We start from the raw sequence: 26,109 nt of genomic DNA on the forward strand, positions 1-26,109 counted from the left end.
ACAGGAGGCAGCAAGTATTAGGGGTAGGAGTTTCAGGGATGTGGTCACATCAAAGCTTCAGTCAGTTGATGGGTGACCAAGTGTATGGAAAGGCAGACAGTGCATGAGGACTATTTCCCTCTCAAACAAGTATACCATTTTAGATACTTGTTATGGAGATAATGGTCTTTCAGGAAAACAACAGTAGAAGCCAGAGTAGTGGCACCACAATTATCTCAGTTGTAAAGTGGGTGAGAGTGGGTACCGTTTAAGTGTCAGAGATGAATAGTGATAGTGGATTTTATACTACAGATAGGCATCTCAGTGGCCACAAGAGAAACTCAAGGGCAGTATGCTGTCTCCCTGGTCCCAGATCAAGAGGATGTGTTTGATAGACACAGGATGCCTTGAAAGGAAATGGTGAGCAGGTCATATCACATTGGTACTAATGACATGGGCAAGATGCGAGATATGGTCCTGCAAGCAGAATTTAAAGAGTTAGGTAGAAAGATGAAAAGGAGGACCTCTAGAGTTGTAATCTCAGATTCCTCCCTGGACTATGTGCTAGTAAAGCCAGAAATAGGAAGATCATACAGCTCAATGCATGGCTAAAGAGCTCGTGTAGAGTTATAGAGATATTCAGCACAGACACGGACCCTTTGCTCCAACTCGTCCACGCCGACCAGATATCCTAACCTAATCTAGTCCCACCTGCCAACGCTTGGCCCATATCCCTTTAAACCCTTCCTATTCATACACCCATCCAAATGCATCTTAAATGTTGCAATTGTACCAGCCTCCACCACTTCCTCTGGCAGTTCATTCCATACACGTGCCACCCTTTTGCAAAAATGTTGCCCCTTAGGTCCCTTTTATATCTTTCCCCTCTCACCCTAAACCTATGACCTCTAGTTCTGGACTCCACCATCCCAAGGAAAATATTTTTGTCTATTTCTCTTAACCATGCCCCTCCTGATTTTAAAAACCTCTATTAAGGTCACCCCTCAGTCTCTGACACTCCAGGGAAAATAGCCCCAGCCTATTCAGCCTCTCCTGATAACTCAAATCCTCCAACCCTGGCAACTTCCTTGTAAATGTTTTCTGAACCCTTTGAAGTTTGAAAATATCCTTCTGATAGAAAGGAGACCAGAATTGTAAGGAATATTCCAAAAGTGGCCTAACCAATATCCTGTACAACAGCAGAGGGCTTCGGATATCTGGATCATTGGGATTTTTTCAGAGCAGGTGGGACTTGTACAAGAAGGACAGATTGCAGCTACATTGGAGGAACACCAATATCCTTGCAGGAATTTTGTTCATGCCACTCTGAAGAGTTTAAACTAGCGTGTCAGGGAATAGGTGCCAGAGGAGTCGGTCAGCAGTTGGAATGACTGAGAAGGTAGAGGTTAAGTCAAATAAGTCTAATAGGAAGAACAGGCAGGGCCAAGTTAATGAATACAGTGGGACTAACAGTCTGAACTGTATTTATTTTAATGCTAGGAATATAATGGATATGGCAGATAACCTTTGAACCTGGATTAGTAATGGGAATATGATGTTGTCGTCATGACAGAAACTTGGTTGAGAGTAGGCCAGGGCTGGCAGCTCAACATTCCAGGGTTTAGATGTTCCAGGCCCGGGATGTAAGGGGGATTGGTGATTTGCACAGATGATGAAGGAAAATGTTACAACTGCACTAAGAGGCGATATCTTGGAGGCTCATCCAATGAGGCAATATGGGTGGAGTTCTAGAATAAAATGAAATCACAGTGATGGGGTTACATAGGTCTCCCAATAGTCAATGGGAGAAAGTGGAATAGATATGCAGGCAAACCATGAAAAGATGTACAAATAACAGCCTCTTTGTTCTGGGTGATTTTAACTCCCCCAATATTGACTGAGACTCCCTTACTGTCAGAGGCCAAAATGGGGCAGAATTTGTTAGGTGCAGGTTCCCTCATGATAGGCTGGTCCAGAACATTAAGTCTAAAGTGAGTTCTACAATCAGATCGTAAATTACATATTGATTTGGTCATAGAAGGTAGTTGTGGCAGGTTATTTTCCTGACTGAATGGCCTGGACAGAGTGGATGTTGGGAAGATGTTTCCATTGGCAGGAGAGACACAGAGCCAAGGGCACAGCCTTAGAGTAAAGGGAAGACCCTTTAGAACGGAGATAAGGAGAAATTTCTTCATTCAGAGAGTGGTGAATCTGTAGAATTCAGTGCCATAGAAGGCTGTATAGGCCAGGTCATTGAGTATATTTAGAACAGAGATAGAAAAGTTCTTGACTGCTAAATGGATCAAAGGTTATGGAGAGAAAGTGGGAAAATGGGGTTGAAAAACCTATCAGCCATGATGGAATGGCAAAGCAGACTCGATGGGCCGAATGGTCTAATTTCTGCTCCTGTGTTTTATTGTCTTATGGACTGGAGATTTGTGAACAATGGTCACTGCTGGGACTTTTGCTGTTTATAATCCATAGAAATTATTTGGATGAGAATGTAGATAGTCTGATTAGTAAATTGCAGACAACATGAAAATTGGTGCAGCTGTGGATAATGAGAAAGGTTATCAAAGGATACAACAGTATACAGATTTGTAGAAAAGTTTGATGGAGAAATGGTAGATAGCATTTAATCTGGGCAAGTGTGAGGTGATGCATTTTGACAGGTTGAATGCAAGGGGAAAGTATACAATAAATGGCAGGACTCGAGGAACTTTGATTAAAATGGGGAAATTTGGGTGCAAGTCCATAGCTTCCGGAAAGTGACAACACAACTGGATAAGGGTGATAAAGAAGGCATTTGGCATACTTGCCTTCATCAGTCGGGGCACTCAGTATTAAAGTTGGCAAGTCACATTGCAGTTGGAAAAGACTTTGGTCAAGCCATATTGGAGGACTGTGCCCAGTTCTGATCACAACTCTATTTGAAGGATGTTTTGGAGCTGGCACAAAGAGGTTTACCAGGATGTAGCCTGGATTGGAGTGTATTAGCTATATGGAGAGATTGGATAAATTTGTTGGATTGTTTTCACAAGTGTCGGAGGCTGAGGGGTGATCTGAAGAGGTACACAAAATTATAAGAGGCATGTAGAGGATGGAAAAATCAATACGAGGACGCCACTTGTTTGAGGTGATAGGGGAAAGTTTAAAGGAGATGTATAAGGCAAGTTGTTTTGCACAGTGGGTGGTGCCTGAAACGCACAGCCAAGGGAAGTAGTAGAAGCAGATACCATAGCAATGTTTAAGAGGTATTTAGACAGAAACCTGAACAGGCAGGGAATAGAGGATATGAGGCATGCACAGGCAGATGGGATTCATTTAGAATGGCATCATGGTCAGCACAGACATGGTCCAATAAAGTATTTGTTATCTTAGTTGGCAAATAACCTCAGGGCTGTGCTAATTCTTCACAGAATAAGAATTTCAATTCCATCATAGCAATTGGAATGTATTTTAAAAATAATTCTGGTATAAGTGACAATGAAACAGTTCTTAGATTCTTTGGGGACAGCTCAGAAACCACTTGACTCTTTCTCTGAATCTTGCAATTTCGATTCCCCTTCCATTTTTGTTTCAAAAGTCATAATTGAATCTGCCCCCTATATACTTCAGCAGTATATTCCAGATTATAGTCACTTGCTGCTTCAATTGATTTTCCTTAAGTAAGTGTTATATTTTTTATTATCCTCAAATTGATGTACTCTGTGAAACTTCTACCAATTCACTCTCAATTCTACCTAGCTTACTCACAATGGTGAGATTTCCTCTCAAAATTCTCATTTTTGATCAGATTAGTCACAACTCCCCCAGACCATCCACCCCACCGAAGGTTTTCAACCCTTAACCAATTGCCAGAAGTGTTTTCTGAGTTTTGCCAGAAGTCTTCACATTCTTGCTGAATTAGTGCCCAGAAACAGACAAAATATTCCATTGGAATTTGTAACAGCATTTACAAAGTGCTTTCTGAACATTTTCTCACTGTGACTCTGTTTTGAGCTTGACAACTGTGAGACCCCTACCGCCGCCACCCCCAATGAGAACTGAGAGGTGGGACCCTGTTAGAGCAGGAACAAGGCTGTTATAATTCGAGTTCCTTGGTGGCGATTACTGCCTCAGATTTTGCAACCCCCAAATTTCAGCTTGTAACCCTGTTGGGAGTGCTGACTCCACCTTTAAGACGTCCTGTTGTTACCCGACCGAACCTGCCGCGTCGCGTCTGCCCATCTTGTTTCCAGGGTCTCCCAGTCTGGATACGCTCACCCAAAGCCGCCTTGGCAGCAAGGGGAAACTAGAGATCACCGAAATCAGTGAGGTGCACCTTCTCCGTTTCTCCAAGAATGCCAAGCGACCGGAGCTTGGGATCCCAGACGAGCCCCCAAATCTGTTAGAAACAAGTTTAATAAAATATAGACGAGACCACCAAAACTGGAAACAAGACAATTTATTCTACGATCTTGCAAGAAAAGGCATCAAATGCAGGAGCAAATGTGCAAATTAGAACTTAGGTTAGTGTACAGTTATACCCTTTGAGCTGAGTGAGGTCATCTCTCCAGACTCCTAATTACCCAATCTCTCTTTCTGTACCAGACGACTACCCAGTTTCACTCCACCCTTATTACTTCCCCCTTCCCCAGGTTGACAACCTTCCTTTCTGTAAATGCTGACACATACATTTACTTTGTCACGATCTGGTTTAACATTTTGTATCAATTCTGTTGGTACATTCCATCCTCAGACATTTCATTAACTTGTATCATTTTGTATAGCTCAAGCATTTCGGTTATCTCAGCTTTTTGATGAAAGCATAATTTTACAAAAAGAACTTTTTGTTATTGTAATTACACACCAATGTTAGTATTTAATTAACCACAATTATACACTGAAAACTCCCTAAATACCTGCAGCGTTAATAGTTCTCTTGCTGTACCCCTTTTCTGTATGCTTTTCCTATATCTGCAAAAACAACACATAACCCCATTTCTAACAATTCCCCATTTCTTTTCTTAACCATTTGTTGTTTTTGCAATCTTATTTCCTGCCCTCTTTTCACCCTATGGTGTTGAGGTTTACAATCTAGTCATTTCTGTCCTTCTAAGTTTGTACCATTACTGGTTGTTGTCCTCCCAAAGACATTACCAGCTTAGTCATTATCTATTTTAACACATTAAACCCTATCATTAAACCTACAATTATTAGTAGCGCATAAATGCCTAAATTCACTAACCATTTTCCCACTCGGTCAATCTCCATCCCCATCCCCATCCTTCATCTTTTCGGAGTTCATCTCCAATTTCTCTTATATTGCTTATCTTTTGCTTTACTATTTCTGCCTTAACTTCCACTATGGAAGAGGTGTCTGGGATGAAGGTGCAACATTCTTTACCAATCAGAGCACAGGTTCCCCCTTTTTCGGCCAAAAGATAGTCTAAAGCCATTCGATTCTGTAAAGCTGTCAGTCTTGTGGCAATCATTTCGGTGGTTATGGCCGACATTTGGGATGGAGTTTCTCCCATTGCCCTGGTGGTATCATTAATTAAATTTTCAAGGGCAGCCACCAGTTTCTGTATTTCTATCCCTGCCCTTGTAGTGCTGTATTTTGGGAGTAGTGTCCACAGTAGATGGTCTCCTTCAGAGACCTCTCGGGTCTTACGTTGTATCCCCTCCTCTTTTCTCAGGTTGGGCTCTTGCTTTTCTATTCGGAGGTGAGGGATTATATAAGAGAGGTAACAGTAGCCACTCCAACATTTCTGGTTTTGAGGAAGTGTTTTGTCAACTTCATAACATGACACATTCGATCATACGAACATATTTTTCCCCGGGAATAAATGGGTAGGCCTTCAGACCGCATATCCAATATGTTCCATTTAATATTCAGTGAGTGGTCGTGGCAGTGGCTTGACTGGTGTGGACACAAGATGATTTTCCTAATTGGAAAGGTGTAGCATCATTCCGATTACAGAAACAGTGGTATTCACTGCTCCTTTCGGTGGGGAAATTCTAAGACCATCAATAGCGCCCTGATTTTTCGGGGCTGGCCTTGGGAACCATCCTGCAAAATTATATTTGCTACTTTCAGATCTTCACTTTGTATTATTTGTACCCACATCAAATTATTGTACATCGTATACTTCATTTTTAGTGAGCGGTATTACTGAGGTGGGGATTCCAGATTCGCCATGGTGTGGGACCTCTGCACAGACCCAACAGTCGGCAAGTCCCTCTTGTTTAGCATAATTCTGGCACAGCGTAGTGAAGTGATTTTTACCACTTCCTTGAATAGTTAGTACTACTAACATTACAATACTATACTAGTATCTACCCATCTCTGAACCCTGCCTACCGTCCTTTTAGGTGTCAGGGAGAGGTGAGTCCACACAGCCCTTACAATCAATAACAATATATATATAAGCAAACGTTAGAAGAGTCTTTTGTCTCAGTTCATTCTTTCTTTCTTAACTTTCAGAGGGTTGTCTGTAGGATGAATGTGCCACACCACCTTAGGGGCGTTCACAGGACCTTTAACGCGAGTGTGATGACTCCACCCTTTCTCAGCAGTCTGAATAGCTGTTTCACTAGTTAGGAGGGTTAGGAATGGTCCCTCCCAGCTCGGGTGCAGTTTGGTACCTTTCCAGGTCTTGATCAGGACCCAATCGCCCAGTTGTATTCGATGTACTGCAAACTCGAGTGGCAGTGTCTGTACCAACAGGTCTTCACTCCTAAGAATAGACAAAGAAGAGCCGAGTGCCACAGTATAGTTCTTTAAAAACTTATCATTGAATTCTGACCAGCCGTTAGGCAGTCTTTCAGCTTCGATAATGCTTCCCTCTATCCCTTCTACTACAGTATATTCATTGTGCTTTTTACCCTCAATCATCCGAGAGGACCCGTCGATAAACAACCGAGCTCTCGCATGCAACGGTACGTCTCTTAAGTTCATTCGTACGTTAGTCTGATATTCAGTAATATCAAGGCAGTCATGTTCTGGATTGCCAGGGACCACCCCCGCTCTCTCCGCCATAGAAATGCAGCTGGATTCAAGCAACTGTCTGTGACTAACACAAGGTCATCCTGTTCTATTAAGATTGTTTCATATTTCAAGATCCTAGAGTCTGTGAGCCATTGTCCTGCATTCTGATTTAAGAATTCTTTGCCTTTTACTCCGGAAATCTTGAGACCTTTGTTAGTTAATTTAACACCGGTAGATCTAAAGCTTAGGGATGATCATGCTGCCCCTGTATCCACTAAAAACACTGTTTGCTCTCCTTCAGGTTCCACTTTAAATTTATCAAGGGTTCCCGGTGGGTCTCAGGAGGAGGGAACCCCTGACTCCCCTAATCTTCATCAAAAATCATCAATGATACCGCTTTTCTTTGTTGTCCTAACCTTGGACATTGTCTTTTAAAATGTCCCGTTTTTCTGCAGTAATAATATCCTGCCAGTTGCTTCCTTCCCCTACCATGTGCTCTCTGTCTTTCTTGTCCTCCTCTGTTCTCTGATTCTAACTTTCTCGTCGTAATTTCTTCAACTGCTGCAACCATTATTTTAGCTTTTTGTTTTTGTTTCTCCACTTCCCTTTTCATATACACTTTCTGTACCTCATATAACAGATCTTCTATCTGTTTTTCACTCCAGCCTTCTAATTTTTGTAATTTCTTTTGTATGATTTAGTCACAAATTGGACCTTTAAAAGTCCCTGTGCTACCGGATCATCGGGATTCATTCCCGAATATTTTCTAGTGGCTGAAAATAGAAAAGGCTGATGGGGCTTCCTCCTTTTCCTTCAAAAGCTTTAAAAAAATTCTGAGATTTAGGTGCTGCTTCTTTAATACCCAAAATGACCATTTCTCAAAAGTCCCTCATTTTTCCGCCATCGTGTTCATCCATACCCTTCCAATGTGGGTCCACATTGGGGAATTTGTTTTTGGCTGGTATAACTCCCTCACCCACTGGATGTCTTTTTTTATTCCCTCAGAGCAGCTCTTCTAATCATGCCCTTTTCTTCTCCTGACCGTACCTGATGTGGGGTGCTGACTACTAAGGCTCCCCTAAAAGTAAGTTTCTGACTCTCCTCTACCAATAAGACTATTGCTACCACTGCCTGCACACACTCTGGGCAGTAATGTAGCTTTCCATTCTTTAATTAACAACGAATTAATGCAGTCGTGTTTTAAATTAACCATGAATCAATATAACAGGTCACTGAGATTGTATGAAGGAATCCTGCCAATTAATATTGATTCAGGCTAACACAATTTAATTATTATAAATGTTAATTATTAATTATATATATTATATAATTCAGGATGGAAACACAACAAGTGATTAAAACATTTTAAATACTGTAATCGCGTAGTTCTGTTAGTTTACCAGTCACTTGTGACTTCCCATTCTGTTTCTGTAATTGTTTTACTCGAGCACATTCATTTTTAAGAACCTCAAAAGATTCCATAGCACCTTTTGCAGTTAATTAAATCCCCAATTTGGTGGCAATATCTCGTCATGAACGTAAAACTGATTCTTCATGCCTCTCATCACAAAACCGTTGCCATAATCCAATTAATCTTTTTTTCGTTCCCACTCTCTTGGGCTTAAAATGTAAGGATGACCTTGCTGTCCCCGTATCGACTAGGAAAACTCCCACCTTTAAATTTATCAAGGGTTCCTGGTGGGTCCCCGGGGGCAGGAACCCCTGACACTCCTATTTTTCATCAAGGTTCATAAACGGATCTGGACACTCTCTCTTAAAGTGACCTGTCTTTCCACTGTAATAACATCCCGCCTGTGGGGATTTCCACTTTGATCCTTGTTCCTGTCTACCAGACCCCTTAACATCTCCTCCCCGATCCTTTCTCCTCATTTTATTTTCAACATGCTGCCAGCCACCATTCTGGTTTCATTATCCTTTTAGTTTTGTCCTTTTCTTTATTACCTCATTAACCGTGGTTATCATTAGTTTTGCCTTCTGTTTCTGCTTCTCATGTTACGTTGCCAGATCAATTGCTGAGCCGATTTAACCAACTGAACAGCTTTAGGGCAACCTCATGGCTATTCCTCATCACCCAATGTTTTGTTTAGACCTTGATTCTTTTAAAGAAATATTGCAATATTTCTTGCTCCCTGTAATCTCAAATACAAATTATCAGTTTATGCTTGCTTTTCTTTAAAGCCTGTTCCTAACTATACATTTTGGAATCTTACTTGTAAATATACATTTATATATTATAAATTCATTTATTCAGTGTTTAATATTCAAAATGCAAGATGCACACAGTTCCCAACTCTGAAATCCACCACAATTGCCCGGTTCCAGTCCCCTGATTCAAATCCAAGACCAGTCCTCCCAAGTAGTCCTGACCAGTCATTGCTCAATTACAATGCTATAGGTCGTGAAATAACCAGAGCTGCCTTAAAAGGGTTTGTCTATTCAAGTTAAAACTTCAACTGTCCTCCATAAATCACTTTTATGTAAGGATATAAGAGATTAGTTAGAAACTGATAGAAAGGCAGCCCTGACCTGTAAAAAGAACATTTTGTTTCATAATCTTGTAAAATCCTTAACCTTAAAAGAAATCATGTTTAAATTTCCATAATAGAAATCAGATTCAAAACAGTCCCGGATCTCAACCTCCAGGGAACATTCAATCACTAACAAACAAATGTGCATTCACACTGAATCACAAAGGGTTAAACTTTCTACTAGCTGTACAGCTCGTTTCTCTCTCTCTCTCACACACACACACACACACACACACACACACACACACACACACACACACACACACCATGTCTCACAGACACTGTGAGTTTCCCGGAATATTTTTCTGGATGTCTGGCCATAAGTTAGTTACAAAGTGCACCCTCAGTAGCCCTTCAGCTCCTAGCCCTTCTGACATGAAGCATAATCTGATTCCTCCTGACTGTAAGGCTGTTTTTCATTGACATTTTATCATTTGTTTTTTATCCTTTCCTTGCGTCCGAGGATTGTACTTCCAATCTCTTAACATTTTTCCTAAAGGACTGTCCATTGGGATGTGGTCCTCGTACGTCCTTCCCATGTTCCCTTCTATATCTAAATTGCTATTCTTTTATTTCCCATTTTAATACTCGGCCGGTTTCTTTATATAATTTCAATTAACCTCTCTGAAGTTTGGTGTTACGTTCTTCCACACCCATTTCAGGGTCCTAATCTCCGCATGGGGATTTCCCTTCTTAATAACCGGTCTAAGGCTGGGTGATCGAATCAGTTAGACAACTTACTTGTTAGATTAATCTGGCCAATTAAAGACCTTTATTCTCTATTTTTTAAGTTGCCAATTCCCCCGTACTTCTCGTACGGAACCGACCACCAAGGTAATACTTAAAGTTTAATTTTCATACCTTGGTCTATGCACAAAAGTTACCTGGTCAAATGCTCGCCCTGTCCCGCGGCAATACCAGACAGCAAAATATGTTGTCAATCTAGGTCGCCCAAAATTTTTACCTTTACCCGGGTCTTATGTACACAAGAGTAACCTGACTGAACCACCACGTCTTAGTGCCTTCGCACCACGGCGAAACAGCAAGTAATGCTGCAAATCCTGGCCGTCTGTTAATGCCGACCAAACCACCACGTTTCAGCATACCCAGAACCTTGGTGAAACAGCAAATATTGCTGCAAATCCTGGCCGCCCACGAATGCGGGTCTTAAGTCCATAAGAGTTACCCGACCAACCAGTTGTGTAACCTCGCTTGTGGCAACCCACCGCGTTTTAGTTCACCTTGTCTGTGGCAAAAACTAACAACAAATTTCACTGCAAACCTAGATTGGTCTTGTGTACATAAGAGTTACCCGACAAACCACCATGTCTCAGCGCACCCAGAACCACGGCGAAACAGCAAATACTGCTGCAAATCCTGGTCGCCGGCGAATGCAGGTCTTAAGTCCATAACAGTTACCCGACCAACCCGCCGTGTCTTAGTGCGCCTCGCTCGAGGCAAAGACTGACAACAAAACAAAACCCGCTGCCTACTCCGGTCACCTAGATAATACTTATTTAAGACCTTTTACTTACCCAGGTCTTGTGCACAAGAGTTACCCGACCGAACTTGCCGCGTCGTGTCTGCCCATCTTGTTTCCAGGGTCTCCCAGTCTGGATACGCTCGCCCAAAGCCGCCTCGGCAGCAAGGGAAAACTAGAGATCGCCGAAATCAGTGAGGTGCACCTTCTCCGTTTCTCCAAGAATGCCAAGCGACCGGAGCTTGGGATCCCAGACGAGCCCCCAAATCTGTTAGAAACAAGTTTAATAACATTTAGACGAGACCACCAAAACTGGAAACAAGACAATTTATTCTACGATCTTGCAAGAAAAGGCATCAAATGCAGGAGCAAATGTGCAAATTAGAACTTAGGTTAGTGTACAGTTATACTGTTTGAGCTGAGTGAGGTCATCTCTCCAGACTCCTAATTACCCAATCTCTCTTTCTGTACCAGACGACTACCCAGCTTCACTCCACCCTTATTACTTCCCCCTTCCCCAGGTTGACAACCTTCCTTTCTGTAAATGCTGACACATACATTTACTTTGTCAAGATCTGGTTTAACATTTTGTATCAATTCTGTTGGTACATTCCATCCTCAGACATTTCATTAACTTGTATCATTTTGTATAGCTCAAGCATTTTGGTTATCTCAGCTTTTTGCTCAAAACATAATTTTACAAAAAGAACTTTTTGTTATAGTAATTACACACCAACATTAGTATTTAATTAACCACAATTATACACTGAAAACTCCCTAAATACCTGCAGGGTTAATAGTTCTCTTGCTGTACCCCTTTTCTGGATGCTTTCTCTTTATATGTGCAAAAACAACACTTTACCCCATTTCTAACACTGTTACAGAGGCTGCATAAAAACCCATCCAGTTCAAAAAGGTGCTTTGGGAAAGATAGCCTGTCATCTGACCCAGTCTGTCTTGTGATTCTAACTCCTCAAATATGCTTCATGCTGTATTGCTGTCTTGCGTAGCGAGCCACTCAACTTGATTAAATTGTAACCTGTGGTTCTAGGAGAAGGCTCACCATATTCTCCTTGTAAAGAAGAACGCAAAAAAAATGGACTTTAACAACACTGTCCACTGCAGAGGTGCACACTGGAGCTACTGGAAGTTACTGAGATAAGGAAGGTTATAGGGATTGAAGAAAATACAGAGATCGTGAGGATGGTAGGGACTGGAAGAGGTTAGAGAGATAGCAATGAGGCTACAAAAGTATTTGAACATGAACAGCAAAATTCCAAAGCTTCATGCAAAGTGCAGCTAAGCAAATAAGAGCTGTGTAAGTGACACTGACTGGAGCACATTCATGTTCTTTTTCAATGGGGAAAGACTGGAATGGGTGTGGTAAGCGTTCTACATGTTATTTTTAATTTTGGCCAATGGCCCAGCAGTCCAGAACCACAGCGCTCCTTCAATTGAGAAGTCAGAGTTTGGTTCTTTTGGAGCAGAAATGAATAAGAGCAGTGCAGGAAACTGAGGCAGGTTGTCCCCTGCCAGGCCCACACATTGGGAGCGGAAGCTGGCTGAAATTCAGGAAAATCCAACACATCCACAGGACCAAAGCACAAGCCAAGTGTTGAATAAAGCCTGTGTTACTTCACAAAGAAATGAGGTGAAGCATTGTTTGTAACCATTTCAACCTTCAACCCCTGAATCCAAAACAAAATCAGATACAAACTCAGAGGTAATGGTCTCAAATTGACCACTTAATCATCTCCATATCTAATTCCATCTTGCTAAGTCTCCAACTTGCCAAATCTAACTGGACTAATTTCTAGAGACTTGCCTCAGCCTGTCAAACGTCTTTGTTCCTTGAAGAGAATGTTGAGAGAACATGTGACAGAAGCATTCAAAGTCATGAAGGATTTGGACAGTGTAGATAGGGATAAACTGTTCCCATTGGAGAAAGGTTCAAGAACAAAAAGAGCACAAATTTAATTCAGTTGGCAAAATAAGAACTTCTTCACCCAGTGAATGATTAGGGCCTGAAATACACTTCCCGAGAATGTGATGGTAGCAGGTTCAATCAATACATTCAAGAGAGAATTGGTCACATACCAAATAGCCTCCTCCTATGCTGTAACTCAGTTGTACACCACAGAGCCTTTAGTCCCACCAGCCCATGTTGACCATAATCCCAAACTAAATTGGTCCCACCTGCCTGCGCTTGGCCTAAATCCTCCAAACATTTCTTATTCATGTACTTATCTAAATGTCTTTTAAACATTGTAACTGGACCTGCATCCACCACTTCCTGTGGAAATTCATTTCACACATGAAACCCTTTCTAGGTAAAGAAAGATTATCCTTGTGTCTTTCTTAAATGTCCTCCACTCAATTTAAAGATATGCCCCCTCGTCTTGAAGTCCCCCACTCTTGGGAACTGACACTTACCTCTCACCTTATCAATACTTCTCATGATTTTAAAAATCTCTATAACATCACTCCTCAACCTCCTACGCTCCAGTGAAAAAATGCTCAGTCTATCTGGCCTCTCCTTATGACGGAAACCCTCCATTCCCGGCAAAATCCTTTTAGGCTGAGTTCTAGTCTCCTACCACCTTCTGAGTAAAAACAATTCTCATCATCTTCCCTTCTTCTTACCTTAAATTCACACTCCCTTGTTATTCACCTCTTGCTAATGGAAAAAAAAGTGTCTTCAAATCCATTCTATATATGTCCTTCACAACATTATATACATCGATCAGGTCGCCTGTCAACCTTTGCTGCTCCAGAGAAAACAACTACAGCCTATCGCATCTTTCTTTATAACACAGACCCTCCAGCCCAGGCAACATCCTGGTAAAACTCCTCTGCATCCTCTTTTGTACAATTATTATGCTATAATGTGACCAGAGCTGCATGCAAATCTCTAGATGTGACCTAACGAGAGTTTTATGTAGTTATAACATATCCTTCTTACTCTTTCATTCTGTACCTTGCTAATAAAGGCTATTATCTATATGGTAATTATCTTTACCACTTATCCACCTGTCCTGTTAGATTCAGAGAACTGTAGGTCCCTCTGATCTTCAAGAATCCTATCATTCATATTGTGATGCTTGTCTTGTTAACCCTCCCGTAAGTGCATCAACTTACATGCTTATAGGTTGAATTCCGTTTGCCATTGTTCACCAGCTCCCATTTCCTGTGAAAGAACCTTTAAAAAACAGGAGATTTGATTATTATAATACTGCTGCTATGGGATCTTGCTGTGCACAACCTGGTTGCTGTTTTTCAACATGTCCATAGTGGCTGCATTTCAAAAATACTTCAATGGTTTTCAAGGAATATTGGACATCCTGAAGTCATAAAGTGTGCTACATAAATGCAATTATGTCTGTCTTTAGTTGGTGTAGTATTGAAATTTATATTATCTACAAAGGACGCATACTGCAGCAGCACTCCAGAATAGCTAGAAATCTGCTGTCCTGTCAGACATACCATACAATACCCCATAGCAAGGAATAGGTGCTTCATTGCTCCAAGAGTAACATGAGAGAGCACATGGCTTTGCCTCAGGAGGTACTGTTACCGTAAAGTTAAAAAAAACACAAGAGAGTCATCTTGGAGCTCAGGACAAATTGGACACAGATGTTCAAAACTCAGAGCTGTTTGAGTATTCCAGATATGGGAAATTGTTCCCACTGTTCCCTGTGCTTGTATCCTGTGGGAAACAATCCGAAATAGAATCAGCCTAATTCTCCTGTTTGAATCTTTACCTTGCTCAGTCCTTCATCTCAGAATTCTCTTGTGGGAATGGAGCTCCCAGTGACCTCTGGAAATGAACTGGACACCACAAAAATTCAACTTTAAAGCCTAGGAATGTTTGTTCAGCCTGTGGTTCCTGCTACTCTATTATAATTGAGCACTAACTTATTCGAAGTCCTGATGAGCAAGCATTTTCCAATCTGTTTTATACTCTTGGGTGGCCTTGGCTGAACTCTGACCTTTGACCCTCTTGCCATAACATTTCTCTAAGGAGCATTCAGTGAATAGGAATTGATTTATTTCAAACTGGGGCTACTTGTCTTGTGTTTCTGTTCTTAGACATTGGAAATCTGATGTACAGAAAGCATGGAATACTAATCAAAAACAAACCCAGGACTCAAATCAGACTGCAATGTTCTGAAGATTGCTGGTAGGGACTCTGGCTTGTACCACAGCATAGGTTGGTACTGGCATCCCGGTAACAGATGCTGGAGGTTGCAGGTGGTACAAGGGACCCTGGGTAGTCCCTGAAATAAGTCCACATTGCAAAGACTTCAATTAATGCACGATAATATTCTCAAACACAGCAATTCTTTTGTCACATAAGTTACACACATCTGGTCGGACCTGGATGCGTCTGTCACCCTGACATCTAACAACCTCACCTGCACTCAGATTTTTGCTGTTTGTCACTTCACCTGTCTGTCTAATCTGCTTTTCCAAGCCAATAGCCTCTTCTTAACTAGAGTGACCAAACAGTCTCATTTCCCTGTATTCAGTCATAAATAATCAAGGGTATTCAAAGGACAATCATGCTGAGCTTTTTTACAATATTAAGAGAAATGAGATGATGTCCGATTTTCATGGGATGTGAAGTCAATGGCAGCAGCCACCATTTGTTTCCCTTTCATATTTGTCCTTGAATTTTACGAGGTATTTCAGAGAACAGTGGTCAGTCACATGTAGGCCAGACCAGGTATGGTTGGCAGATTTCCTTCCCCAAAGGGCATGACTGAATCAGTTGATCTTAAAGGCAATTGATAAAAATTCACCATTACTGAGATAGATTTTTATTCCAGAGTTGTCTATTGAATTTAAGTTCCACCCTGCTAGAATTTGAACTCATGTTCCAGAGCTTCAGTCTAGGCCTCTGGATAATGGCTTAACTGACACTACGAATACATTGTTGAATTACATTTCCAGCACAGGGACAGGCTATATGGCCCAACTGCGGATTTTTATCCTCTACATTGACCTCTATGCTATTTACTTCAGCTTGCACCACCTGCACATAATTCTAGTTCTTCCTTCTTATCAATATTTCTTGTAAAATCAGAATGCTAGTCAACCATATTTCTTAAGATTGCATCATAAGATCTTCTGCCTCCAACTGCTAGCAAACATCATTTTTCTTCCCACTTCCACAATGTTCATAACAAATACAACAGGAACAATAAATATAGAAATTCCTATATGCTTGATTTTTCTGTTGGGTTTCTTCCAGCATTGTCCAGGAGATTTGGTTTTAAATCCAGGAGGTTGCAGGGCAATCCTAAATTGTTAGCAATCTTAGCTGAGACACATCTGTTATTTGACTCAAATTGCATGTACTCCATCAATAGTCACTTGCTGGATAAAGAAGTTTCTCCTGAATTCCTTACTGGATTTATTCATGACAAATAAGGTTTGGCCTCCAACTTTTGCATCTTATCTACCTTTATCAAACAGTTTCCTAATCCTTAAGGGTTCTGTCAAAGAACAGTACAGCATTGGAACAAGCCCTTCAATCCACCAAGTCAGTACTGAAAAATGATGTCTTTTAAAACTAAAAACAGTTTGCCTCCGCACAGATGATATGTCTCTATTCCCTGCCTTTTCATATATCTTTTGAGATGCCTCTTAAATGTTGCTATTGCATTTAGCTTCATCACCTCCTTTCTGGGCACTTTCCATCCTGCATGTAAAAAGAAAACATGCATCTTACATCTACTTTAAAATTTCCACCTTTTACCTTAAACCCATGTTCCACTAATTGCCACTTCTACTCTGGGAAAAAGATTCTGACTATCCATGTCTCACATGATTTTGTAACCAGCTATCAGGTTGCCCCTCATCCTTTGATGTTCAAATGAGAACAAACCAAGTTTGTCCAATGTCTCCTCATAGCTAACTCCCTTCAAACTAGGCAACATCCTGATAAGCTGTTTCTATCCCCTCTCTGAAATAACTCCAGAAGAAGTCAGTATCCCGTCCCTAAATCACTGTTTATTTATACGTGGAAAATCCTCGACTCTGGTATAGTTTGTCAGTGTCAACTCTCAGGGCATCAGGATATCTGACAGTCCTGTTTTTAATCTATCAGTCAGGGCTCCTGATTGGACTAGATTGGTTGACTTGACTGACCTCGTTACAATCATTACATCCCTTACCCTCCAAGTCCAAGGATATCAGTTGGTTCTATTCCCTATGGCTCCTCAGGAGGTGCTTTAGCACCTGGTCAGGTTCCTCCGGTTCTGCTGTGACTGTAAGTGGGTCCAGAATATTTAAAACCATTATGGACTCTTCCACTGGTGGTACACCGTGGTGTGTTTGCCAGCAGGAGACAGCTCAACGCACCCACATTCACTACTTGGCCTCCTGGACAGTTTTTCAACTTGTGCATTTAGTAATTGAGTCCATTGCTGAATTTGGCCTGATGCTGTGGGCAGCACTGCCTTGTCCGCTAAATAGACTTAACAGGGGTTTGTCGGGTATTATTATTACAAATTTACGTCCATAAAAGTTACTGGTGGAACCTCCTGATATCAAGTATGTTGACCAAACCTTCCTTCTTTCTCTGGGTGTATTTACAGTCTGCATTAGCCAAAGTCCTGCATGCATATGCTATTGAGGGTTCCTCTCAATTGAGCCACCAATGAGCTAATATTACCCCAATCCTGTACGGGGAGGCATTTCAATGTCAACACCAGATCTTGCTTGGGATCATAGTGTGCCGACGCCTAAGGGGGTGATAGCAGTTTCTTCACTTACCTGAAAGCTATGGCTTGACTAAGCAGCCATTTCCAAAGCTGACCCTTTCTTTTTAGGAATTGATGCAAAGTTGCAGGATGGAGGCTTGGTTATATATGAACTTGCCATAATAATTCACCAGCCCAAGTAATGACTTAAGCTCTGATACAGTATGGGAGTTAGGACACATTTGATCACCCTCACTTTATCTTCTAATGGGTGTAACCCGATCTTGACAACGCCTAACTCAAGTAGGTCACTTGGGGTGACTAGAATACACTTTTCCCTTCTAAGGCATATGCCCACCTGGGAGAAATAGCAAAGCACTTTATCGAAGTTCTACAAGTGCTCCTTATTGGTCCACCCTGTTATTAGCACATCATCCAGATAAATGCCAAACTCGGGTCGACCTTGTAAAATTTTCTCCATCATCTGCTGAAAAATTGCATAGGCTAACAATATCCCAAATGGCAACCTTGTACGTTGGTTATAAATCCTTATGGGTATTAAATGTAGCATACTTCTGGGAATCCTCATTAGGGCGACATGGTGGCTCAGTGGTTAGCACTGCTGCTCCACAGCATCACATACCCGAGTTTGATTCCAGCTTCAAGCAGCTATGTGGAGTTTGCACATTCTCCCTGTGTCTGCGTGGGTTTCCTCCAGGTGCTCAGGTTTCCTCCCACAATCCAAATGTTAGGTGAATTGGCCATGCTAAATTGCCCATAGTATTCAGGGATATGTAGGTTAGGTGGCATGAGTCAGGGGAAATGTAAAGTAATAAGGTAATGTGTCTGTGTGGGATACTCTTCGGAGGGTGTGTGGACTTGTTGGGCCTAATGGCCTGTTTCCACACTGTAAGGATTCTATAATATTATAACACCAATAGCTCATATCCAGCTTAGTGAAGGACAATCCTCCCCACCAGCTTTGTGTATAAATCCTCTTTGCGAGGGATTAGGTATTTATCCAGCTGTGAAAAGTGTTTTACTATTTGTTTAAAACCATCACAAAGATGAATCAACATGTCGGGCCTCACAATCAGTATGACCATTGCTGTCCTTTCCGCAAACTAGATTTTGCTTTCCAGCATTTTGATTTTTGCCTCTACTTTTACCAGTAAGGCAAATAGCACTGCACAGGCCTTGCAGAATCATGTAAGTCCTTCCTGGTCAACATGCAATGTGGCTTTGGCTCCTTTACTAGTCCCTAGGCCTAGACCTCACTAAGAAATGCTTGAGTATTTAATGATCAAGCCGCCATTTTCTAATTAAAACATATTTTGCTGTGGGCTGACCTATACTCCTGTTTAGGATATGCTCTGAGTGACACCATTCCAATGCCTTCTTTCAAGTGGTGCTCCCGAAGTTCAGTCGGACTGGCAAGGTGTCCACTTCCATCAGAATTCCCTGTAACCCATATGCTCCACTTGCTGCATTTTCTAATGATAAAGCCAATTGTCATGCCGGCTTGAAGTCCAGTATGGCTTCAGCTAGTGGGCACTTTCGCATGGTTACCTCATTAATCCCATATATCAACTGGTGCCTCAGCATCTTATTAAGGATTAACCCAAAGTCACATGTCTCTGCTCATCATCCTAACCTAGTCAAAAGTCCTGACTCAAATTCACCGGTTTTTGGATTGCCAAGACAAAACAAAAGCTGCTCAGAATTACAGGAGACTTACAGTCACAATATTCCTTAACTAAAATCTATCAACATTTGACAGCTGCCTCAGGGAAAATCAGGCTCTGAAAAACTGAAAAAGCTGCAGGTCCACAGGCTATCAGGCTAATTACTCATTGCTTTTTATCTGTCCCACTGTAATTCTCCTGGGAAAAAAAATGTTATGAAGCGGAGGTCGATCCCCTTCTAAGAAGTATAACAGGAACACCCAAAGAGAAGCACCACACCCCATAATCTGTAAAAGAAATGTGAAAAATGGTGTAACCTGCCTTTCAGCAACTTCCAGTGGTTAAATAAAATAATACCCTGACACTCACTTTAAAATCAACAAGTAACAATTTACTTCTCTAACTCTTATTTCTCTAACAAATTAACTAAACTATTAACAAACAGAATAAATCCTTGCCACTATCTATTGTCAAATGCAGCAAGATTCTAAATGCATGCTGTTCCAGTAAAAATAAGTTTCACTTCTATAACAATAGAATTCAGTCTCCTGAAATTACAGCCAGATTACATCTTCTGGAACATTCTGTGTCTTCTTTCTCAGATCCTTCTGTCAGGAATGCCTTCTTCATAACTTGTTCTGTCTTTTCTTCTTCCCATCATTGGTAACACTGTAAATAGATGGTGCTTTCTCTAAGAGCTGAGAGGTGTTATCTCAGCTATAGCAATTAGCTCTGCAAAATTTTCCAATTGTGCCCTTCTTTTATACTCTTGAAGATATTCCATTATTTTTACAATCAGACTGGCCCTAGATTGTCAAAAACATCAGGTTTAAATTTGATAGTTTCTTTGGTATCCAAGGGCCTGGTTCAAATTGTTTGGCTAAATTCAAAAGTTTGTCTTCATCTGCTAATTGTATGGCTTTACGATACAAATATTTCAATTCGGGTACTCTCTGTACACCTGCAAACCTTCAAGGTGCTTTTCACATACATCCATTTTAAACCTCTAAGCATAAAAAAGCACGATCTTTTAAAGGGACCACACAATGCTTTCTCCCCTAGCATTTTACAAACATTAAATTCTAATGTCCTGCCTTCCAATCCACAATTACTTTACCCAAAGTCACAACAATAACACATTCTTTCCACACACTGGACCCAGTCTTTGACAGCAGGGTTGAACAGGTCAAGCTTACCAAATAACAGCATGATGTAAGCAATGCTTACCCCCGCTCAAACACACCTGTTGTGAATGCATTTGTTCAGGACATGCTGTTCTTTCATGGCCACTCAAGTAACTTCACAGAGGCTGGTATCCTGCAACAAAGTCACCCTTTATTGACGTGAAAAGTCCTTGAATCTGGTTCAGACTCATCAGTGTCAACTTCCAGAGTGTCAAGATGTCTGACAAACCTGTTTATATCTGTCAGTCAGGGCTCCCTGATTGGATCAGATTAAAAGCCCCAATCAGAGAACTCATATTCTATGAGGTCCACCTGACTCACCACGTTACAATCACTGCACACTCCAAAACCTGCACATCCTTCTGGTAGTATGGTAACGAGAAACATAGGCAATATCTCAAATGTGGCCGAAATAAAACTCTACACAGCTGCAACATGACTTGCCAATTTTTCTACTCTATGCCACATTCAAAGAAGATAAACATACCACACACCACCTTGACTACCTTATCCACTTACGTTGCCACTTTCAGGATGTTGTAGACCTGTATGTCCTCTGTGTGTTGATGCTACTGAGGGTTCTGCCACATACTGTGTATTTCTCTCCTGTATTTGATCCTCCAACATGCATTACCTCGCATTTGTCTGGACTAAACTCCATCTGCTATTTCTCTGCCCAAGTTTCCTGCCAATCATTATCCTGCTGTATCCTGCATCAATTCTCCCCACTATCCACAGCTCCCCCAATTTTTGTATCATCTGCAAACTTACTAATCAGGCCAGCTACGTTATTTTCCAAATCATTTATATATTACAAATAACAAAGGTCTTAGCACTGAGTCTTACTGAACACCAGTACATTCTGCTTTAAGGGGCGGCACGGTGGCACAGTAGTTAGCACTGCTGCCTCACAGCTCCAGGGACCTGGGTTCAATTCCCACCTCAGGCGACTGACTGTGTGGAGTTTGCACGTTCTCCCCGTGTCTGCGTGGGTTTCCTCCGGGTGCTCCGGTTTCCTCCCACAGTCCAAAGATGTGCGGGTCAGGTGAATTGGCCATGCTAAATTGCCCGTAGTGATAGGTAAGGGGTATATGTAGGGGTATGGGTGGGTTACGCTTCGGCGCGTCGGTGTGGACTTGTTGGGCCGAAGGGCCTGTTTCCACACTGTAAGCAATCTAATCAAAAAAAAACCACTGGTCACAGATCTCCAGTCAGGAAAACACCCTTCCACATCTACTTTCTGTCTTTTATGACTAAACCAGTTCTCAATCCATCTTGCCAATTCACTGCAGATCCCATGTGACTTCACCTTTTGAATCAGCCTGCCTTAAGAGTCCTTGTCATATGGACAACATTGACTGCCCTGTCCTCATTAAAATGACTTTGTTACTTGCTCAAAAAACACAATCAAGGTTGTGATTCATGACCTGCCCCACACTACGCTATGCTTGCCTATCACTAATAAGTCTGTACTTTTCCAAATTTGAGCTGATTCCATTCCTAAGAATCTCGCCCAATGCGTTCCCTACCACTGACATAAACATCACTGGCCCACAATTCCTGGATTATCCCTGTTCACCTTCTTAAACAAAAGAACAATGTTGGCTGTTCCCCAGTCAGCTGTGACTAAGGAGACGATGAAGATTTCATACAAGGCCCCACCAATTTCATTACCTGCGTTCCTCAGCATTTTGGGAGATATCTCATCAGGCCTTGGGGACTTGTCGACCGTAATGCGTTTTAAAACACCACTATACCTCCGTTTTTTCACATTGCTATGCCTCCAAATATCAATGTTACCCCTCCCAAGACTCCCCACACACCATGTCCTTCTCCTTTCTGAATACTGATGCAATTTATTCGTTATGAGTGGACCTAGCCTTTCCCTAGCTACCTTGTTGTTCTTTATATATGCAGAAAACACCTTGGGAATTTCCTTAATCCAGATATTTTATAGCCCCTTTTAGCCCTCCAACTTCCTTATTTGAGTTTGTTCCTGCTATCTTGTATTTTTCAAAGACTCTGTCTGTCTTCAGTTTCCAAAGCCAAATGTTTGCCTCCTTGTTCTTTTTGACTAACCTCTTGATATCCAAGGTTCAATTCTTATCCTTTATTTTCACAGATCATAGAATCAAAGAACCTCTACAATGTGTAAAGAAGCCATTTGGCCTATTGATTCTGCACCAACCCTCTGAAGTGCATCCCAGCTGGACTCAGCCATGCAATCTATCCCCATAAAGCTGCATTTAGCATCGCTAATTCACCTAGCCTACATATCCCTGGATACCATTGACAATTTAGCATGGCCAGTCCACCTAATCTGCATATGCTCGGACTGTGGAAAAAAAACGGAGCATGCAGCGGACTCCACACATACAGTCACCCAAGACTGGAATCAAACACAGGTTCCTGTATTGTGAGGTGATAGTGCTAACCAGTGAGCCACTGTGCCTCCCATCATGCTGGTCCTGAACTCTAATTAACTGGCCTTTAAAAGATTCTCACTTGCCAGATGTAGATTTACAAACAGCCGCCCCCAACCTACATTCCCCAATTCCTGCCTATTATTGTGGTAGTTAGTCTTCCTCCAATTTAATACTGTGTTGGATGCACAATTCCCATGTTTTTTCATCCTTAACTAAAGTATAGTTTAGGTTGTAACTGTTGGTCAGCTCAATTCTGCTATCATTGAAGCTTTGTTTGACTTTATTACAAGTGGATAAAAGGACCAATTCAGCTCTCTGACTGAACAGCAGGGACTTTACTAATAACTTGTTCCTTCCCTCATTCTGTTGCAGTGAACACTTTGGGAATAAGTGATGACCTCAAAGAGAAATTGCAGGATGTGATGATTGACCGACACAAGTTGACACTGGGCAAGACACTGGGAGAAGGTAAGAAGATTAGTGTGGTTATGGGGTGGGGTGGGGTGGTGTTGCTCGCAAAAGTTGGAAATGGTGCTGGCATATCCCCACGAGAATGAATGCGGTCAAGTGCTCTGATGAGTCAATTCATCTATTGGAACGATTGTGGAACGGTGACAGCTAAATTTGGGCTGCATTGCAACTGCGTGAAAGTGTAAAAAAGTGAAAGAGTGCGAAAATTTTTAATAGCATATAAGGAGAAGGGCCAGGAGATTCTACATTCCTACCCTCTGAATGATGCCACTGTTTCAAATTAATTGTATTTGCCTGTAGTTGAGTTTATTTAAGAACATTAAGGAGGCAAAAATACTATCAGAAAGGGTCAGGAGAATTTGCTATCTTCCTACCTCAAGCTAATAAGAGATTTACTCTGTGTAATCATACTGTGAATTAATAATGCCAAACATTTTGACAGCGCATTGATTGAGAACAATGACTGCAGTGCAAAAGGTGCTGGGAATGAGACTAAATCTCTGATTAATGCAACCCACTGTTCCTGATGGCAAGCACCTAACCTGATGCCAGATGTCAACATGGTTGCCAACTCTGGTGGTTTGCCGTATTTCTGGAGGCTTTATTACATTGTCTTCTTACTCCAACTAGCTGATCCTATCAAACAGCATATTGTTTTACTCCTGAGTTATTTGTAAGCGTGTTTAACCTCCAATCGAAAGCTTCTCATAAATACTCCCTAACCTCAAACAAGCTCCAATGAATCCTGATCTAGTGTCCCGCTGACAGAAACATATCCAATAGTTACAGCATTTCTCCATTTTTGATTCTACCAATTCTGACTTCTTTCAGGAGTTACAGTATATACTTCGACAGTATTTAAGATTATTGTGAATGTCTAGTTGATGGTATAGAGGCTTTTGTTTACAACTTAGCTTTGGGGAATTAAAATTTAACATTAGGATATAGGCTGATTGCAATTCAAACTTCTCGATGTCTATGCACTTCATATTGTGTATGTTTTGCTTTAAGAAGTTAATGTTGGAAATGTAAAATAATTAAAATGCTGGATGTAGTGATCATTTAAAACAAATATCAATTCAAAGGCTCTTTGTCTTTGTTTAATAGATTCAGAATAGAAGAGATAGGGATATAAAAACAACAGCTGGAGACATGGTGTCTGCAAAACTTGCGATCATGACAATCCAAAGAGAGGTAGAGCTAAAGTAGATTAAAAGCAGTCAGTAAACCTAAAAATCAGTTTGCATGGGAATATCACTGCTCCCAAATTCCCATCCAAGCCACTCACCACCCAGACCTGGAAAGATATTGTCATCCCTTTACTGTTGCTGGGTCAAAATTCTGGAATTCTCTCCCTAATGGCCTCATGTGTTTACCAAAGACATGGACTACAGCAGTTCAATAACGTAGCTCTCCACCACCTTGTCAAGGGTAATCAGGGACTGGCAATAAATGCTGGCCCAGCATATGATGCTTATATCTCATGAGTGAGTAAAAAAATGCTTAAAGGTACCTCAGAGCAGACTATGTCATCATGGAGATGTGCAGAGTGTAGGAAAACTCTCTGGATTCAATTAATCTGTGTATTAGTTAAAAGAACATTTAGATGCAGTTTTGAAGTGAGAGACTGTGGAAACAAAGAAATGACATCAGCAAGCACTTGTGTTTCTGTTGGTAGTTGTCAGACAGTTAGGATTCGTGGATAATCCCAGAGAATGGTGCTCTGTGCCATGGAAAAAGGTAACAGCTAAGACAAAGACCTAGAGGCCATGATAGCTCACCACAGAAAAGACTGGGGTGATGGACACCCACAACGATATTTGTTTGATGAAGCTGAGGAAGACTGGCAATTAGAGAAATTCAGTGGCAGCTCACTGAGTTTAATGAAACTTGAAATTGTGGTGACAAATCAACAACTGAGATCGATCTCAAGAGAATTGGAAAATTTGACATCAGGAGCAGAGATTAGACAGCCAATATATGAGCAGGCATTAAGGAAGTCTAAATCTTGAGTCCTTTCCAAGGCTAAATCTATGAAGACATGGAATTGGAGTCCCTTGTGAAAGAGACAGAGACTTAATGACATGTGAAGACTCACTGTTACTAAGACCTGGATGGGATCTGTCTTGCTTATACCAATTAAAATGCAAACTTTAATGTTTGCTCACAGTTTGCCTGTTAACTCAAATTTACCTCACATTAATCATGAATGTTAGAGTATATGGTTCAGTACAATTATCTTAATCTATTCAGTCTAATCATTATTGCATATGTTTACTTTGTTCTAATTCTGTCATAAAGATTTTTTTGACTCTTCAATCCAAATCTGGAACCCTGGCACTTATTTGCTTACCATTGTTTCTTCCACTCATTTAGTCTTTAAAAAATTATATTTTATTAAACCAGATCTCAACATTGAGCTATCTTATCCAGTATTTACACACCAGGCATCATAGTAGGATTGGGTTTGAAATTTAGAATTGGTTTACTATTGGGATTGGGGTTACATTTTGACTTGTGTATTGTGATTAACTATTTTTGAGTTTGGCATTGAAAATATATTAAGGAATGTGATTGAGATTGGAATTATGACTGGGATTGACAGAGTAATTGACAATGGGATTAAAATTGAGATTAAGATTTCAGTTGGAGTTT

At 41.2% G+C, this 26,109-nt stretch overlaps 1 protein-coding gene across 1 annotated transcript in view; it reads left to right on the forward strand.

Moving 5' to 3' along the window:
• LOC132836669 (tyrosine-protein kinase receptor UFO) overlaps positions 1-26,109 on the forward strand; it is a 215,348-nt gene that overhangs the window by 130,599 nt on the left and 58,640 nt on the right. Inside the window, exon 13 of the mRNA XM_060856058.1 lies at positions 23,356-23,451. Coding sequence (XP_060712041.1) covers positions 23,356-23,451 — 96 coding nt within the window. The remainder of the gene's footprint in view (positions 1-23,355; positions 23,452-26,109) is intronic.

Source organism: Hemiscyllium ocellatum, chromosome 47 (genome assembly GCF_020745735.1).
Source record: "Hemiscyllium ocellatum isolate sHemOce1 chromosome 47, sHemOce1.pat.X.cur, whole genome shotgun sequence".
Classification (NCBI taxonomy): domain Eukaryota; kingdom Metazoa; phylum Chordata; class Chondrichthyes; order Orectolobiformes; family Hemiscylliidae; genus Hemiscyllium; species Hemiscyllium ocellatum.